Here is a 19,720-nt window from a genome sequence, read left to right as displayed (position 1 = left end):
TGTCCCAGAAGACAACACCTGCAACCTGGAAGGGCCAGTAGAGGGCCCTGCACCAAGTGAGGTACTGTGTGAAACTTTGGGGGACCCAGAGGGGAAGCTAGGTATGGACACATCGCTCGCTGCACCAGAGCTGGAGGCATCCAACCAAAGGATAAAGGATGATTCCCTTGAACATGATGGCTGGGATGGGGGGCTGAGGGTTAATGCAGCTCTGCCTGTGTGTACACCAGTAATGTCTTGTTCTGATGAAGAGGGAGGTATTGAAAATGTTTGTGACAATGTTACTTCTATTGAACCTGGGCGCTGGGAGGGAGAGCCTAGGGAGGGATGTATTGAAAATGTTTGCAACAATGTTGCTTCTATTGAACCTAATGAGCCAACAAATGAATGTACGCTACAAAAAACTTGTTGATTTGTTCATGTGGTTAAAAATGTTACATTAAGGCAAGAAAGGCTTCTCTGCTGGTGGCAAAAAACATCAGATTTACATTATTCAATAATCAATCAACAATGCCCTTGCCAGGTGATTGATTTTTCTGTCAGCCAATAAGTATGGAAGCTTTTGCTCTGAGCCAATCCTGACTTCATAAAAAAAAAATAAAAAAAATAAGCAAATAAATAAATAAATAAATAAAAAAGCAATATTTTTGTTTTGCTGCTGATTTGTAGCAGTAGCACTAGTTACTACTTTAAATTTATTTAAGTTTAAAGCGACATAAAACCCAAAATCTTTCTTTCATGATTCAGAGTGAATGCATTTTTAAACAACTTTCCATTATACTTTTATTTTTAAATGTGTTTCATTCTCATGGTATCCTTTCTTGAAGGAGCAGCAATGCACTACTGGGAGCTTGCTGAACACATCGGATGAGCCAATGACAAAAGGCATATGTGTGCAGCCACCAATCAACAGCTAGCTCCTAGTAGTGCATTGCTGCTTTTGAGCCTACCTATGCATCCTTTTCAACAAAGTGTACAAAGAGAATGAAACAAATTAAGTAATAGAAATAAATTAGAATGTTGTTTAAAACATAATGCTCTATCTTAATCATAAAAGTACAATTTTGATTTACTGTCCCTTGAAGCTGCTATGTAGTTGATCCTCTACTGCTCTGAAGATGTTCCCCATATGAAATAGTAGGTGATTGGAATGTTTTTTAACCAAATAAATTACAAATGACCTCAAGAGGGAATAGTGGATAAATATCAGAAACATTAGCACTCTCTGGATTTATAGGGACAGTCTACAATTGATTTTTTATTGTTTTAAAAGACAGATAATCCCTTTATTCCCCATTCCCCAGTTTTGCATAACCAACACAGTTATATTAATATATTTTTTTACATCTGTGATTACCTTGCATCTTCTGACAGTTCCCTGATCACATGACTTTTTATTTATTATCTACTAGTCCTAAAGCCCGTTCACACTGGCCATTTTTTACAGTACAGCGGTCCCACCCCTTGCGCTCTCTCCCTCCACCTCTCTTTTGCTCTCTCTCCCCCCTCTCTTTTCCTCTCTCCCCCTCTCTCCCCCTCTCTTTTGAGCTTTCTCTCTCCCCCCCTCTCTTTTGAGCTCTCTCTCTCCCCCCTCTCTCATTTGCGCTCTCTCCCCCTCTCTTTTGCACTCTCTCTGTCCCCCCTTTCTTTTGCTCTCTCCCCCCCCTCTCTTTTGAGCTCTCTCTCTCCCCCCTCTCTTTTGCGCTCTCTCCCCCTCTCTTTTGCGCTCTCTCTTCCCCCTCTCTTTTGCGCTCTCTCTCTCCCCCTCTCTTTTGCGCTCTCTCTCCCCCCATCTCTTTTGCGCTCTCTCTCCCCCCCATCTCTTTTGCGCTCTCTATCTCCCCCCATCTCTTATGCGCTCTCTCCCCCCCTCTCTCCCCTCTCTTTTGCACTCTCTCTCTCCCTTCTCTTTTGTGCTCTCTCTCCCCCTCTCTTTTGCGCTCTCTCTCCACTCCTCTCTTTTTTACGCTCTCTCTCCCCCCTCTCTTTTGTGCTCTCTCTCCCCCCTCTTTTGCACTCTCTCTCCCCCCTCTCTTTTGCTGTCTCTCTCCCCCTCTCTCTTTTTTTTTTTTTTTTTTATTGAGATTCATTAAAAGGCAAGCAAGGCATACAAGACAATTAAAGTTTTACAGACAAGTATTTTCCACAAATTCAATTAATACTTACTAGAATGTCAAAGCGTTATTGTGTGCCATAACAATCATAGATTAGATAATATATTTAGTGCCAAAAAAAAACCTCTATACCTTCAAAACGAACTAGAAGGCCACTCTTGGGCCCTTGTGGAAATCTAAACAGAACCAAGGAAGGTACCTTCTGAAAGTACGGAGACCACTTTTTGATTTTCTGTGAAGAATCTCCATTTTCTGGTTTTATAGGGTTCAAATCTATAAGATAAAGTTAAACTGAAAAACAAACATAACCTTAAACAAAATTAAACAGAGGATAGCATTGTAATAAAGACCTGGATTGATCTAATATGATTTAAAGAGAAGCAAAGATGCATAGGCCACACCGGGACACACCTACAGCATAAAAGGCAGTACAGTATGCAAAGAAAAGGAACGAGTATGCCTTCAGTGTTGTTCATTATGGACAATCGTTATTTAATAGTGATCTAGTATGAGCTTTACTATATTAATGTAAGCTATTGAAAGGTGTTTAAGTAAATATATATAATGCAGCTCATGTGAATAACAGCTATGTAGATGTTTTTGATCTAGTGGCTATAGAATTGATTTGACACATGAATATTTAAACAAGGATAAATTTGCTAGCAGATGTAGGCCAGGGGCTAAATGCATGGGTTAGTTAAAAGTGGTAACCTAGCTATCCCACAATGGGGCAGAAGACAGGGATAAAAGGTAGTTAGACCCCTTCACCAAGAGATATAATGTTTCATATAAAATATATTACAGGGCCCGTTAGCTTTTATGAAATTAATACTGTGCTAAAGGCAACAGTGATAAGCTTACAATAAGGAATTTCATATATATGTAGACAAGAGGCGATTCCTTTGATCTGCAACTAAATATTTCCACCTCTCTGCGGCTCCGGCCGTAAGCCGCCAAGTCAGAAATAGGGTGTTGTGAGAACAGCTGCAGCACCTCTGTCTCTGTGTGTATAGTAAGCCTCATACCGATTATATAAAAAAGAGTTTTGGCATGCTAACATGCGATAATCTATTTCCTTCTAGTGCGAGCTCCCGTTGTTTTATAGCCCTAGAATTTAATAATGTACATAGTGGAATACAATGCACAATGCACAATGGATTATGGTAAAAGGCAATGTCCATTCTCATATCATAGGTAAAAATGGTTATTGATATGAGAAAGTCTACCAATAGTTCCCATCTTTTAACCGATTCCAGACCTTGCAGAAGGAGAGACCTGCTTTGTGCTGTAAGTTTTCAGCTGTTGTACTAATGTCACTACAGTACAGCGTCTCTTGTTGCTAGTCGAGGTCTCCATGCGGTAACTTACTGGGTTTACCACCGGCTCACAGATTTGTGTTGGGTAGTGTGGGAACAGTGTAGAACGCTCATTTTGCTTATGAAATGAAGCTGCTCGTATTCTGGCACATTGTTTGGCCTGTTGAAACAAGTAGTGCAGATCCCTGTGGAGGCCAGCTCTATGGTGCTTTCTTCTGTTAGATGGTTCCTGCCTCGATGTCAGTCTCTTTGCGGGTGAAGAAAGTGCAGGAATTCCAAAGTCCCCTTGGCGTGGTAGGAGCCTCGCCACTGTAGATGTCTTCAGTCTACCGGAGGTAAGTTTTGGGGAAGCAAGTAATACTGGAGGGAATTTAGATACCGGTTCTTTTAGGGAAGCTCCCCATATAGATGTCAGCCCATCCTCAGCGATCTCTAGGGACCCTGCTTTGTAGGGGTTGTACAAGACTCTAGTGTTTTGATCCGGGATCCGGCGGGAGACTGGAGTGGGTGATCCCAGTTCAGGGCTAGAAGGAGAAGTTGCCGTAAGATTTGCAATATGCGTTCCCGTCAATGTGGTCGTGCAAGAGCCCTGTTTTCCACTGTCATCATTTATCTCACTGCGATCGACTGGGTTCAAAGTACAAATCAGTGCCTTACTAGTGTCCGGTCTGTTAGCAATGGCACTTGGCTGCTGTTTGTGCAATACTTGGGGACTTAGGAGTCGGGGCCCCGAGGCTCCATCAATCCACCTTAGATTGCATGCAGAGTGTCCCTCTGCATCGTTAGCTTGGTCAGTCAGCCGGATAGAACCAAAAGCCTTTCTAATCATATGCAATAGAGAGTTATGATGTTGTTCCAGTACATATGTCAGCTCCGACAATAGCATTGCATCTGTCTCCATGTTCCAATTCTTACTCAAATTGTGGTTGTATCCAGCAAAACAGTGAACAGTTTTTATCCTATTACAGGATATCGTAACCCCAGAGTTTGGGGGGGGGGGGAATAATTTGCGGCAGCCCCAGACCTATGTTACACTCCCCACACAGGGCTCAACTTATAATATCTACTCATTGTTGCGCTCTGCAGGCTGCAAAATGGCTACCAGGCCTGTGGGGAAGCTGACTGCATAGCTGTCTCAAGGAGCATAGGCAGGAACTTCGTCAATTCATCAGATCTCAGCTGCTATCAATTCCTAGTAATTAATCTCACATAGAATCGTGAAATATTGAGTTTTGGAGAAATATAACTAGTAAAAAGTCTTCTGAACTTTAGGAGCTTCCCTGAGACGCATCCTACCGCATTGAGATCAGGCTCCGCCCCCCCTCCCTCTTTTGCTGTCTCTCTCTCCCCCCCTCTCTTTCGCTGACTCTCTCCCCCTCTCTCTTTTGCTGTCTCTCCCCCCCTCTCTTTTGCTGTCTCTCTCCCCCCTCTCTTTTGCTGTCTCTCCCCCCCTCTCTTTTGCTGTTTCTCTCCCCCCTCTCTTTTGCTGTCTCTCTCCCCCTCTATCTTTTGCTGTCTCTCTCCCCCCTCTCTTTTGCTGTCTCTCTTCCCCTCTCTCTTTTGCTGTCTCTCTCCCCCTCTCTTTTGCTGTCTCTCTTCCCCTCTCTCTTTTGCGGTCTCTCCCTCCCTCTCTTTTGCTGTCTCTCTCCCTCCTCTCTTTTGCTGTCTCTCTCCCCCTCTCTTTTGCTGTCTCTCTTCCCCTCTCTCTTTTGCTGTCTCTCTCCCCCCTCTCTTTTGCTGTCTCTCTCCCCCCTCTCTTTTGCTGTCTCTCTCCCCCTCAATCTTTTGCTGTCTCTCTCCCCCTCTCTTTTGCTGTCTCTCTCCCCCCTCTTTTGCTGTCTCTATCCCCCTCTCTCTTTTGCTGTCTCTCTCTCCCTCTCTCTATTCCCCCCTCTTCTGCTCTCTCTATTCACCCTCTTCTGTTCTCTCCCCCCCCTCTCTTTTGAGCTCTCTCTCCCCTCTCTATCTCTCTCCCCTCTCTATCTCTCCCCCTCTCTATCTCTCCCCCTCTCTATCTCTCTCCCTTCTATCGCACAGCCACGCCCCTTCATGGCAATTCACGCCCGACCACGCCCCTTTCACGCAGGCCATGCCCCCGCTCACGCCCACTTCTGCCGCAGATCAGCTAGGGACTCAAAGGCCAGGTGTGTTTGCCCTCGTGCTGTCTCTATTGCGCATGACAGCTTCGGACAAACATACTTGGCCTTTTATTATATAGGATTGACTTTCATTTAATACTGTGTTGTGCTAACTCTTAAATAGCTCCTCGGGCGTGAGCACAATGTTAATTATCTATATGGCCCACATGAACTAGCAGTCTCCTGTTGGGAAAAGCTAATAAAAAAGCATGTGATAAGAGGCTGTGTTTAGTGGCTTAGAAACAGGCAGAAATGTAGAGGTTTAAATGTTATAAAGCATAATAATATAACAATGTTGGTTGTGCAAAGCTGGGTTCTGGGTAGTAAAGGCGTTATCTATCTTTTTAAACAATACAAATGTTTGTGTAGACTCCAAACGTTTATTATGTGATGTTTCGGAGTAGTAAGTTAAATCCAGAGATTGCTAAAGTTTCTGTTGGGTATTGCTACTGCTTAGCACCCTGGTGCTGGGAGTAATTGCATAGGTAAGATTTTTTTTTTATATTATATCTATCTATCTATAATATTCTTTTTTTAAAAATGACTAATCCAAAATTATATCTTGTTTATTTACATATTAAGACAGAATAGATAAGGTTCTAATATTTAGAAGGTGGTCAATTTACTGAGTGCTCGTTGAATGACACAAAAACTACTGCATGCCGCATTATCTACAATAGTTCTGCAAAGACAAGTTCCACTTTTATTTAAAATAACAGAAATAGCATTTACAACATATGTAATAAACCCAAAGAACTTCTTCAAAAACTGATTTTGCAATCATTTAGCAATATTCAATTTACTAACTTAAGTGTTATTTTTTTTTAGTGTTGAAGCAGTTCATTTTAATAATAAACGGAAACAATCCAATGATTAAATGGGAAATGGAAAGAGGATTAAATGATGTGTTTTCTTCAGTTTCTTCAGAGAACTTTACCGTAAAGGTAAGTATAAGACACCATAATCATATAGCTCCTGCCTGTCACATGACAGATCAGACCCCATTACCTGCAGTTTCTGAGAGTTATATACCATATCATACGCACTGCTTCTTCTGAATTTATTTTTTTAAAACGAGCTTAAGACCTAATTTTGGTGGCCTTAATTGGCATATAGTCTCTTACTTTTAGGTTTTGACTTTAAAAGCTAATAAGTTACCTCTTTACTGTTACCGGGTACACTCGATAACTAATAGTATATGAGTAAGTCCTCTAAAGGATATAAGTACATAGGTTTAGGTGCTTGCCTAGTACTGTGTGAGATAAATACTGCTATTTTCTCCCTACCTAGCTGTTCTTATTATGGGTTAGAGGTAGAGACCTATCCGTGAGACTTTTTATCTACCGTATACGCTCTTTTTCTAATAGAAAGCGATTATAGATAAGGGTAATAATATTTTTTTACCACTTTATCACAGGAGAAGTCTGTGTTAAACATTATTTTTGTGTTTGTCCTTTAAACACAATTTTATACTTTATATACTTGATACGTTATTTTTCATATTATATGGGTGGATGATATAATTTTTCTATATACAGTAGATATCTGGGTTATATTAATAGTCAGATTAACGGTGTATCTCCCTATATAGAGAAGCAGATTGTGGGTATAAATGTGTTGGGGTACGATGATACCTTATGGACGTACTACTTTATTGTAGGATTTATAAAATAATTTTTTGCAACTAAATCGTCCTAATTGGGAATTTTGTTGCAACCTTCTGATATTTATAGATTTATACATTTCTTTACCGCTCTCAACCAACAGTGGTCCCAGTGACACTATACTCATACTGATACACTTATAAGGATCCTACCCCCCTTTTATATTTAATCCTTCTGTATAATATATGTTGTTGTCTGTCACATGTTTATTCATTTCCTTTTTATTTAATTATTTAATAAAAGTTATATTTTATTAGTTACATCAGCCCTCCCTACCCACCCTCGTACAACCTATTTAGTCTCTTATCTCAGTGTGCCACATAAATACCTCTTTTTCTCTACCGTTAATCTTTTGGATATATATTATTTTGGTATTTAGGCACTGCCTATGTAGGGATACGTAGGTCTACCCTCCTAGGATACCCTAAGAGACAAAATATTTTCCCCTTACCTCTAATTTTAGAGGCCTTCTATATACCATATCATATCTCAGATTACAGAACCTACACTAACCTTTCTTTATACTTCTCCATTTCTATCCCCTTGAACCCCCTTAGCATGTAAGCCTAAGAGCCATGCTGTTTGTAGATCACCTTCTTTAGAGCTGACTACAAGAGTGCGGCTCGTGGCTGGGCCCTCTACCCGTCTGATCCCTATAAATGTTTCTTTGTATTCTGCCTATGTTTATAGCGCTGCGGAATCTGTTGGCGCTCTACAAATAACCAATAATAATAATAAGACCAGGGGTCAAGTCCTAAAAAAAAGTGGAACTCACCAAGACTTCCACCCTCCCTCACAATTAATATTCTTTTATATATATATATATATATATATATATATATATATATATATATATATATATATATATATATATACACTCATACTTACACACTGTATTTATATGTATATAATCTATAGACTTTGGTTAATGAAAGCAAATTAAATCCAATGAAGCATTGAATGGTTGCCTTTGGGCCTGAGAATCCTCCTCTGAAACAGAGTCTCACCCACTTAAAGAACAATAGTTCCATTTCTACTGAGGGGAGCTAAATAACCCCAGAGCAAGCCACACAGAAATGTAAGCACCATGTGTAATAAAAGATAATAAAGATAATATCAATAACAGGGGTGATAACATAGCAGGACTGCTGACAGTCTTACATTTAGTGTATTGTAGGAAGTGTTACTGACCATTACTAGAGGATCTCACTATCCCTCCAACCAGACTGTGGCCCAGCTTCTCCCAACAGCAGCAGCAGTGTTTACTGAAGTGTTTCTTTTCTCTGTCCAGAGGGAACTTAGTTCCTCCTGCAAAAATAGTGCAGGAACTCCGTTCCCATGCGTTCCCGCCCAACTTGACCCCTGAATTAGACCCATGACTTTATGTCTGGTATATATGGCCACATCTAGGGATAGCAGATACAAAATTAACGGACAGGTGAAAGCTATAGGTAGGGCCATGATTTATTGGTCTTTTGGTTCATTTTAGTCATATGACCAAATTAGACCTCTGATAAACACTCAATTTTCTACAGCCACTGTTAGTTATATGTATGTACTGGACCTCAGATCAGACTACAGCTGTGAATGTCCCATCAATTAAATGCTCACTTCAAATCTCAGATTAAACTCACATCCAAGAAGACCCTGCCATTTATTTGCATATGTCAGACCTCAAATCAGACCCACAATCCCCTATTAGTAAAAAAAAAGTTATAATCCTCTGTGTTTTAGATATAGGTAAAATATATAAACATTCACCTACTATAACCAGGGCCGCCACTAGAAATTTTGGGGCCCCTGACTTAACCATTGATCAGCCCCCCCCCCCTTTGACATGTGCAATTTTTGACCAAGTGACTAAGACATATATGCACTTTATTCTTAAGTGTCTATTTAAACTTGGAAATGTTATAAAGGTTGTAACATACACAAACACAGACACACTCATACACTGAAACACACACTCACACATAAGGATTCACATATAGACACTCTAGAAGACACACAAAGAAACACACTCAGACACAGACACCTAAACAGACACTCAGCACTTGTTTACATTGACCTGACAAGTAATGAGGTAAACTACAGTTTTGTAAAAAAAAGGAGATTTAGAAAACAAAATATTGAGTTCTGATTATCTTTTTGTAAAGGAAGATGCCAACTAAATGATGACAACAGCATGCAGTGGCTGAAAGGAAGGGCCCTGAACTACCTAACAATAATTTAAAGGTTAAATGGTGTATTGGTGACTTCCGGAAAGGTCTCGTTAGTCTCAAAGTCTGTAGAAAGATGTGAATAATCAGTAGTATGGTCAAAATGCCCTAAAAAGGAACAGACAATGGACACACACACACATAAACTTGCACATACACCCAAGGAAACACTGACAGAGACAGCCTCAGAAAATACACAAAGACATACACACACACACAGAGACACCCACAGAAAACACAAAGACATACACACACAGAGAGACAACCACATAAAACACAGAAAGACATACATATACACACCCTCACTGAGACATCCACAGAAAACACACACCCTCATAGAGACATCCACAGAAAACACAGACATACACACCTACCCTCACAGAGGCATCCAGAGAAAATACACAAAGACAAACATACACACCCTCACAGAGACACTCATAGAAAAAGCTCAAAGACATATGCACACACCCTCACAGACATCCACAGAAAATGCACAAAGACATAAACACCCACCCTCACAGGGAGACCCACAGGAAAAAAATACATACACACTCATAGAGACACAAACCAAAGCACAAAGACATAAACACAGACACCCACAGAAACACTCACAGGAGGAAACATTTATGCACCTTGCATCCCCTAAATCAACAGTGTGTGACATGCATGATGGAAAAAAATGCAGAAATTAAGAGATCACTTTTTAAAGAATCATAGTTGTAAATGTGCAAACAAAAATAATTCTGTGAATTCAAAATTGTAGATTAATGATCTGGGTAGATGGCTAGATGAAGAAAAGTACTTTTAAAAGGTTGACATATATTTGTTTTTTACCCATTTTCCCCAACTAAGAGCACAACTTCAAACATAGTGTACAAATGTTCCCATCTGTCAGTTGTACTTATGGATTTTGAAAATGCTGTACTCTATATGGTCTTGGTGGAACCATAAGCTGTGTTACTCATACCATTAGATTTGGATAAATGCAGGATTTAGGCTTGTTGGTATGTATTTCAAAATTAAGTTAGCTGTAGTGTAAACTGAACAGTTTTAAGTTAACCTGTCTCATTATAAACACTGAGGAATCTTAGTCTGAGAGTATAACATTTTATGCAGATGTAAAAATCTTAGCTAAAATGCCTACTTGCATCTGGAAAGTCCTTGCATAAAGGGACAGTAAACTGGAATGTAATATATATATATATATATATATATATATATATATATATATATATATATATATATATATATAAATGCATAGCTGCCAAAAGGGCACCTACCATTTGTGTATTGAGGAGGAAACATTTCTGCATGGTTTTAAATATAGAATTTCTACAGCCTTGTCAAAAAATCATAAATACACTGAGGCTAAAAAAATGTGTTTTTATGGACCTCTATATATAAATGCATAGCTGCCAAAAGGGCACCTACCATTTGTGTATTGAGGAGGAAACATTTCTGCATGGTTTTAAATATAGAATTTCTACAGCATTGTCAAAAAATCATAAATACACTGAGGCTAAAAAAATGTGTTTTTACGGACCTCTGTCCCCACCATACAACTACTACTCCACTGAAGTTACAATCCAAAATTGCACAAAGAAATAAAAAACATTTGCTAAGTAAGTCCTACCTCCTCTGCAAATGAAAGTGATCTGCCGTCTGACTCAGGCACACATTGTACAAACAAAGTGCCAAGTCTGTCTCACACTGTGCATAGTGGTTTAGTGCACACTCAGAAATCCTCTCACATGCTAACACTTTACTCCTTGTAATAACATTTCCCATGCTCAATTAGCACTCTGCTGTAGTACCCACTGGTGGCTGCCAAAATGTCACCCCCTGATGGCGGCCCTGACTATAACCCAGGTAAATTTTATGTCATTGAATTGTGCTCACACAAGTCCCTATAAACTATAAATTCTTGTCAGACATTGGATCAGAATGGGCTATTTAAATGGATCATCTACAACACATTTAAGTCTAGAAAAGTTAATGATATCTGAAATCTGTGTTTAGATGATTTATATACAATAATTCAATTGAATGTATAATTCAGTTTAAATATAGACAGCATTATCTATTTCTTTATACCAAATAATGATGAGGATGCAGAGCTTGACAATTTTTTTTCGATCAATGCATCTTATAAAGAACGAAATGCGCAATGGCAAAATGTATTCAGTGTTGGAAGCATCAATGCGCATAAATGAGAAAAGAGCAAACCAGAAGTAGATGATGTCATTGTGCGCGCTTTCACTAATCTGGTACATAGTGCGACAGATCATCACTAAAGGTTGATCTCTAATTATAAAAAAATCGGGGGGGAAATCGGCGGTTCGGTAGGCGGACAGTGAACACACAAGGGGTAAAGGTTTGTAGATCAAATATATAGTCTAAAAATACAGTTTTTTAACAATTGATGAAAGAAACTTAGGTTTAATACATGTTGCACATGTAATCTTGAGCTAAAATGTCAGAGTATACTGTCCCTTTAAATAATTGCTATGTATGTACTGGCATATCAGATGGCTCTGCAGCAAAGAGAATAAATAAATAATCCATGTATATCGCTGGTAGCTTAGAGGGGTAAACAACCATTACGCAGTATGTAATAAATAGTCTTGAGACACAGCGTAGGTTGCTTTTTTTAGGAGGGTTGTTGTATGTAAGTATGGGCTGAAGCCCCTGGTCTTTTGTATCCTACCAAGAACTCAGAATCATCTTACCTCTTTTCTCCATTTTCACTCTGCTACAAATAGCTTATTGGACATTCAAAGCCATCTACGCAAATTTAAATTTACTTTTTGGTTTGCTTTAAACATTTAAAAATATTTTTAAACCAACAGTTTTAAATAAGTTTATTACACAAATGTGACTTTATATGTTGCATTTTTAGACTTTGAAAATGTTTTTAATTTACAGCTGAACGGTTTTGATCATTAATGGTTTAAACCTCCCAACTTGTTATACACAGGCTGTGGCTGTATACATATCAGTCAGTGCTGGTTCTAGGTAGTTGCTGGGATGTGATATAACCCCATTGATTACAGTTTCATCCCAAAATTGAAAGGTATTAGCTGTCCTGCATTTGCATGACAGAGGCTTTTTTAAATGGCTATTGGTCTACACAGAACAATGAAAGAGGTAACGGAAGAAGGGGGTTAGGGTAAGAAATAAGGTATGAATAATTATTAAAATAAAAGGTTCCCCACACTGCACAATAAAGCTTTGCTGTGATCTATTGATTCCCCAAATGATATCCCTAGAAACTCCCCTGTTATCAGAGTATAAGTCAGAAAGTTAGATAAAATCCTATATCTGTTTCATTTGTTTCTGTTTGGGTCCGTACAATATCATAGATACATCAATGGGTAATCTTATAACAAGCAGACATTGGTACTTCTGAATAAAGTTTTACGCATTTGAAGTTTATTTATGTAGAAGTACTGTATATTTTTTTTCTAATGTGGTAGTATTTCTTAAATGTGATCTTTGGCCCTTCAAGTGAAAACTAACTTTGAAGGTCAGATATGCAAAACGTTTGGAACCCCTATGACTCTCTTTTACATCTACACCCTCTAATATATAACTGAAACTGATTTTTTTTTACAAATATTTTACTTTTTTTCCATAGTAATAATATTATGCTGATCTCTGTTATTTAGATTGATTTAAAGGAAACTCTGCAGAAATGGACACAAGACCAAGGTTTTGCAATTACAGTTGGACCTCGTACTGTAACCCCAGATTGGCTGAACACAACATTTAACCTGAACTATGAAAGTGATGCATCTTGTGACTTTCCATATTGGTTTGGATTTAGCAAGAGGAGGTTTTCACTCCATGGAAAGGTCTGTATGAACATTTTAAATTTGTTTGTGAAATATGAACATATTAAAGCGATGTATTAGCGAAGCACTATAAAGTGAAGCACTGTAAAGTGAGATATACCTGTATATTATTAATATTAGTGAAAAGGAAATGAGGGCAAAGCAGTGATTTATTAATGTTAATGTGTCACTTTCGTGTCCCTACAGCAAAAATGTTATTATCAATATAGAAACATAGAAATATAGATATTGAGGGCAGATAAGAGCCATAGGCCCAGCAAGTCTGCCCCATATTACCTAACAGTATAAACTTATCTAGTTCATGCTTGTCCCATGCATTTTTAAAGTCCCCGACAGTGTTTGTCGGGGACTTTAAGAATGCCTGGGACAAGCATAAGGCTATCTTATGAACTAGATAAGTTTATACTGTTAGGTAATATCCAGCAGACTTGCTGGGCCTATGGCTCTTATCTGCCGTTAATATCTATGTTTCTATATTGATAATAACATTTTTGCTGTAGGGACACGAAAGTGATACATTAACATTAATAAATCACTGCTTTGCCCTCATTTCCTTTTCACTAATATTAATAATATACAGGTATACCTCACTTTACAGCGCTTCACTTTACAACGCTTCGATAATACAGCGATTTGTGGAGCTGAAGTTCAACCTCCAAGGATTTTGAAACAGTGCTGTAATCATCATGAGATTGTGACTGGCACCATTTTGTTATGTGCAGTTCACCCTGTTTACAGCATTAAAGTGCAATCTGAGTCTCAGTGTGTTAGTCTGGCAAATTTTACTACAGTAATTGTTACTATTTTACAGGTACAGTATTTATTAAATACTAATTGAATACTGTGCTGTGCTAGTATTAAACTAAACTTAGTACTATTGCCCCCCCCAACATATGTTAGTTCAAACATGTTTTCAAGTTTCTAAACACACTGGCAAGTGAAAAGAAAGTTTAAACCGCCTTGTTTCACTTTAAGGCGGTTTTCACTTTACAGCGGGGCTCCGTTCCTTAACCCGCTGTATAAGCGGGGTATACCTGTATATGCTACAGGCAAAGCATGTTCACAATATCTATGGTTTTCCTCAGACATAGCTACCTGTTTGAGAGGGACCGTTCATAATTTTGAGCTCTGTCCCTCTGAGGCAGCCATATTTCCCTGCTTGCAGAATTACCCTTAGCCCCACCCAAACACCACCACAAACTGTTCAGATACACCAACTGACCACCCAGAAATGCCCATGACCCCGCCCCTCCCAATACTGCACCACCAACATGAATGCGACGGCCTCCTCAACCTCCCTAGTCTCTAATAGCTTGCCCCATATATTGGGAAGTATGGATTTAAAATATCACTATGATACTTCTAAGAAAATGACAACTAAAAGGTATTACTACTTCTGAATACAATACTCTTGTTATTTTTGCATCAGAATCACTTCTAAGTTAAGTTTGGAAATTAAGCTAAAAAGACATGAAAGAAAAACAGAGAGTGCCACCATGTGTATTATCTAAGAGAGTAAACAACTCACAGATATGTTGAAACTTATATTTGAGGTGCTAAATCAGGCTTTCTGGGTATTCACAGCATATCAGTTTGCTGGCACCCGGCACAGCTTTCACCTGCCAGATCTCCTACAGAGAACTGTATACAAACAGCTAATGAAGTCAAGCAATCTGCTGCAAAGTGTCTCTCAGTCCAAAATTATGGCACTGGCTATTTCATTACACTACTGTGTGTTTAACCCCCGCAAAGAATCACTACTCGGGATCCACAGAGCACTGCTGGTCCAGAGCAGACACCACTGCTGACCCAATCAGCAACTCTAGTTACACAGCTGAGTCATGTGAGTAGCCAGTCATGCGAGTGATCCAATCAGCAGTGGTTCTGCTCAGGAGCAGCAGTGCTCTGTGGGTCCGGGCAGTACTTTGCAGGGCTTAAACACACAGTAGTGTAGGGTCGATAGAGCATGTCATTGTAACGGAGAGGCAGTAGGATCCGCAATATCTTTTAGTTTTTCATAGACATCCTCATCTTAAAAATGTCGTCTAAATAATTCAGTCCAAGTTTAAGTCTAAATCAGCTATTTATTTTGCTTCTAGCCACTGCTTAAAACTGGTGCAACAACAACAACTGCTAACAACAACTGTCTTAGACAATACAGTTACTCAAAACTAACAGTTACTCAAAACTGAAGTTAACCCCTCCAGTACTGTTGCACCCTGTACCTATAATGGGCACAGGGAGACTTAACATAATGCCTGAATCCATAATCCGTAGGGAGGTTGACAGAGGGGTCTGTCACATGGCCCCCTCCTTGTGGGACACTTTGGCAGACCCGGCTTGACCCTTTGGCGGGTCAACTTGGGGATGACCGGACTAGGAGGTGGTAGGAATGTCAGTTTGCCGGGACAATCCATCTGCATTCCCCTTATGAGAGAGAATTCCTGTCCGTATAAATAAGGGTTCAACTTCTTCAGTGCCCAGACCAGGGCTAAACATTCCTTCAAGTTTTTGTTTTCAGAGACGCTTCTTTCCATTTGGAGACAAATCTCATCATCTTCTTTACAAGTTTTTTGTACCTGCTCTTTATAGGTATCCACAAGTCCTTCATACTGAAGTAGGGTGCCCTTGAGTTGCTGCACCTCACTATGAGCCAGCGTCAGCTTCTCCTCCAGTGTCACTAAGTTTGTCTTTAATGTTTCATGTTCCACTCTGAAGCTGGTGTTTTCTGCGGTCTGTCGGTGCTGCTTGTCTAGCAGAGATTCCCGTTCTAAATGCGATTTTTCCTCTGCGCTCCTCTTTTCTCCCGCTAGCATCGTTACATGATTATTTAACGTGACCATTTCATCCTCTTCTCCTTCATCAGTGCATTGTAACGGGACTTCCACGTATCAATAGTGGACAGAGATTTACTGAGCTCAGCGTCCTGGGGCTCAGCAGCAGGTGGGTCAGTCTCTGTGGCACGGATCTGGGCAAGAGTAGTCACAGGGTTAACATTGGTGGGACCCATGGAAGCGTAGGCAGAAACAAGGGGGGCCAAGTCATTTCCAAGGAGAACATCAGCTGGTAAGTCCTTCATGACCCCCACATTCACATGTCTAGAGCCCACTCCCCAATCCAAATGTACCCGGGCAACAGGTAGGCGGAACACAGCGCCCCCTGCTACCCTCACAGCCACAGTGTCTCCGGTGTGCTGGTTCTCAGACACCAAGTTCTTTTGGAGCAAGGTCATGGTAGCACCAGTATGCCGTAGACCACTGACCTCCTTCCCATTCACTTCAACCAGTTGCCGGTGCTGTTGCCGGTTATCCCGGTGGGCAGCTTGCACGGGGTCTGCTTCATGTAGGATGCCCCAGCATTCTTCCTCCTCTATTCAGTGGGCAGTAGGCTGAGGGTTATGTGGGTTTCCGCCGGAGGGTCTCCTCCAGGACTGTGCTTGGTTTGCTGTGTTTAGGGGACACTCTGGTCTTTTGTGCCCTAGTCGCTTACATCCAAAGCACCGAATAGGCTGTGAGTAATCCCGTGAGTTGAACCGGGCTGTCTGAGGATAGTTCGTGGCTGAAGGCGGTGTGGTAGAGCGGTGCGCCGGGGGTTGGTAACTGTTGGGGTGTCTGTGGGTCTGTACTCCACTCTGGCAGGGATCTTAGTGGTAGCAGTGTCCAGTTTGCGGGCATCCGTATACTCATCTGCCAGGCGAGCAGCTTCATGCGGATAACTTGTGGAAGCAATGTTCCAACAGGAATAGCTGCAGCACCTCTTCCCCAGATACGGCTTGGCACCCCGCTATCCAGTGAGCTGCTGTGCGGTGCACCTTATATGCCCACTCGACGTAGGAATCTCCAGCTAGTTTAACAGTGTCTCTGAACTGCCTCCTGTATGCCTCCGGTGTAATCGCATACCTGGAGAGCAGAGTCTCTTTTACAACATTATAATCCCTGACTTCCTCATCTGGAATGGCCCGAAAAGCCTCGCTGGCCCGGCCGGATAATTTTCTGGATAATATCGTGACCCAGTCCTCTGCGGGTAACTTATGTAGTGCACATTGTCTCTCAAAATCCGCAAGGTACCTATCAATCTCTCCTTCTGTTTCAATGAAGTTTTTAAAAGCTGCAAAATGTACCTTTCTCTTTTCCACTGGGGTTGCTGTGACTTGGGCTGCTGCAGCGCTGCTTTGGCGAAGTAGGTTGGCATCCACAGCTGCTATGACCCGGTCGATAATTTCAGCAGTCGGGTTGGGGCCATAATGTCCGGTCTTATTTTAACCGCCCGGTCAAAGCTTGCTTCTTCAGGAGTTCTGTCTGATATGCTGGGCTCATTGGTTCCTTCAGGCCCTGGTACTCCGTCCATCTCGGTCAGTATTGTAATAATCTCCCTCTTCAAGAAGTCGCTTTTTTAAGTCCTGTAACAAGCAAGCTGTGTTCTCTGTCTGTCTGTCTGCTCAGTCTGATTATTGCTGTGTGTGCAGTAACTCACAATTATTCCTTGAAGCAACACTTTCCCTTCTACTTTACTTTTCCCAGACTTAACAGTATAACAACTCACTGTACAGTTGTTCTAGCAGGTCTTTAAGGGTGGCTCTTTTCAGCCTTTCATACTGTATTCCCATTAGGTCCGGATGTGTATTTGCTTGCCACCAATTGTAGCGGAGAGGCAGTAGGCTCCGCAATATCTTTTAGTTAGGCAGAGACATCCTCATCTTAAAAATGTTGTCTAAATAATTCAGTCCAAGTTTAAGTCTAAATCAGCTATTTATTTTGCTTCTAGCCACTGCTTAAAACTGGTGCAACAACAACAACTGCTCACAACTGTCTTAGACAATACAGTTACTCAAAACTAACAGTTACTCAAAACTGAAGTTAACCCCTCCAGTACTGTTGGATTTGCACCCTGTACCTATAATGGGCACAGGGTGACTTAACATAATGCCTGAATCCATAATCCGTAGGGAGGTTGACAGAGGGGTCTGTCACAGTCATTTTTTGACTATTGTGGCCCTTTAAATATAATTGTTCATACTACAGCATTGCCTTTAAATTAATTTCTAAAGAAAGACAGGGAGTGATTTTTAATACAATCTCTTTATTGTACGTCAATAAACTTAGAGTTAAAAAAAGTAAACTGGTTTGTCAGTTTGACATATTCACTACCATGAAACAACATGCATGTTAGAATAATAAACGTACAGTGCTTGACATGGGAATACGTCAGATCTACTAAATTGCATCTGATCATTTTCAGTTCTTTTTGTCAATAATGCTATGCATATGGCAAAAATGAACAATAACAAAGGCATGACAGATAATGGAAGAACAGGAATATCTACTTTGTTTTCTCCCCTGTGGCAAGAACTTAGCCTCTCTAGGTAAAACGTCACTGTACTCAAAAAAAAAAGAAAAGAAAAAAGAAAAATGTAATTAATCAAATTTAAGGAGCGTTTATTCAATTTTTCTTAAAGGGATATAAAACAGCCTATTTAGTTTTAATAAAGAAATCACTAAGCAGTGACTTATAGAGAAACAGGAAGTAAGGTTATTGCCCATGCTCAGAAGAGATAGAATACATCTTAAAAGGACAGTGAACACCTTGAAATGTTTATATAAAATGTTTATTTGTAAATAATGAAGCTACTTTGCAATGCAAAATATTTTAATTATTTCCACCCCCCTTTTCATGTACTTTGGCTCTGAAACTTTAGCAATTTCTAATACTCATGTATTTGTCATTTCAAGGCAAACTCTGCTACATATATGTCCCTTTATGGCTTTAATTGATAACAACTGTAAATAAATGCATTTTATACTAACTATACAACAGTTACTAGCGTTGTTGTCTGCTGACTAAACCCTAGATTGGCTCCTCCAAATAAGACAAATGGTGGAGTTTGCTATTGCAAAATGATTGCAGAAAAAAGGTTAATTTATTTTTAAAACATTAAAGGACCAGTTCACTCATAATAGGTTGGTAACCTAGCAGCAGCAGTGCAGTACTAAAACTTTAAATAGAGTAATACCCCTAAAAATAGTATTTGTAAAAGTAAATTTTTTTACCTTTTAGAATTATGTAGCAAATGCTGTCCTCAACAATCCTGTAACGCTCAGATAAAAGGGCTGGGCAACAGCTTTATGTTAGCCGCCCCCTGATCCCTGAATCACATTCGCACAATTAATGTATGCAGCAATACCTTTTCAATAATAAATATATAGGGGTATATTTACCAATATGCGAGCGGCACATCGCGGCACATCGATAAATGCTGACAGCATACGCTGTCAGCATTTATCATTGCACCAGCAGTTCTTGTGAACTGCTGGTGCAATGCCGCTCCCTGCAGATTCGCGGCCAATCGGCCGCTAGCAGGGGGTGTCAATCAACCCGATCGTATTCGATCGGGTTGATTTCTGTCCGCTGCCTCAGA

The 19,720-nt window shown here is 40.2% G+C and overlaps 1 protein-coding gene across 1 annotated transcript in view; it reads left to right on the top strand.

The window, feature by feature from the left end:
• LOC128654511 (mesenteric estrogen-dependent adipogenesis protein-like) overlaps positions 1-19,720 on the top strand; it is a 73,348-nt gene that overhangs the window by 36,319 nt on the left and 17,309 nt on the right. Inside the window, exons 3-4 of the mRNA XM_053708470.1 lie at positions 6,397-6,512; positions 13,120-13,305. Of these exons, the coding sequence (XP_053564445.1) occupies positions 6,397-6,512; positions 13,120-13,305 (302 nt within the window). The remainder of the gene's footprint in view (positions 1-6,396; positions 6,513-13,119; positions 13,306-19,720) is intronic.

The sequence above is a fragment of the Bombina bombina genome, chromosome 3, assembly GCF_027579735.1.
Source record: "Bombina bombina isolate aBomBom1 chromosome 3, aBomBom1.pri, whole genome shotgun sequence".
Lineage (NCBI taxonomy): Eukaryota > Metazoa > Chordata > Amphibia > Anura > Bombinatoridae > Bombina > Bombina bombina.
Note: the sequence above shows the minus strand (reverse complement) of the source record. Positions and strands in the feature narration are given on the sequence as shown.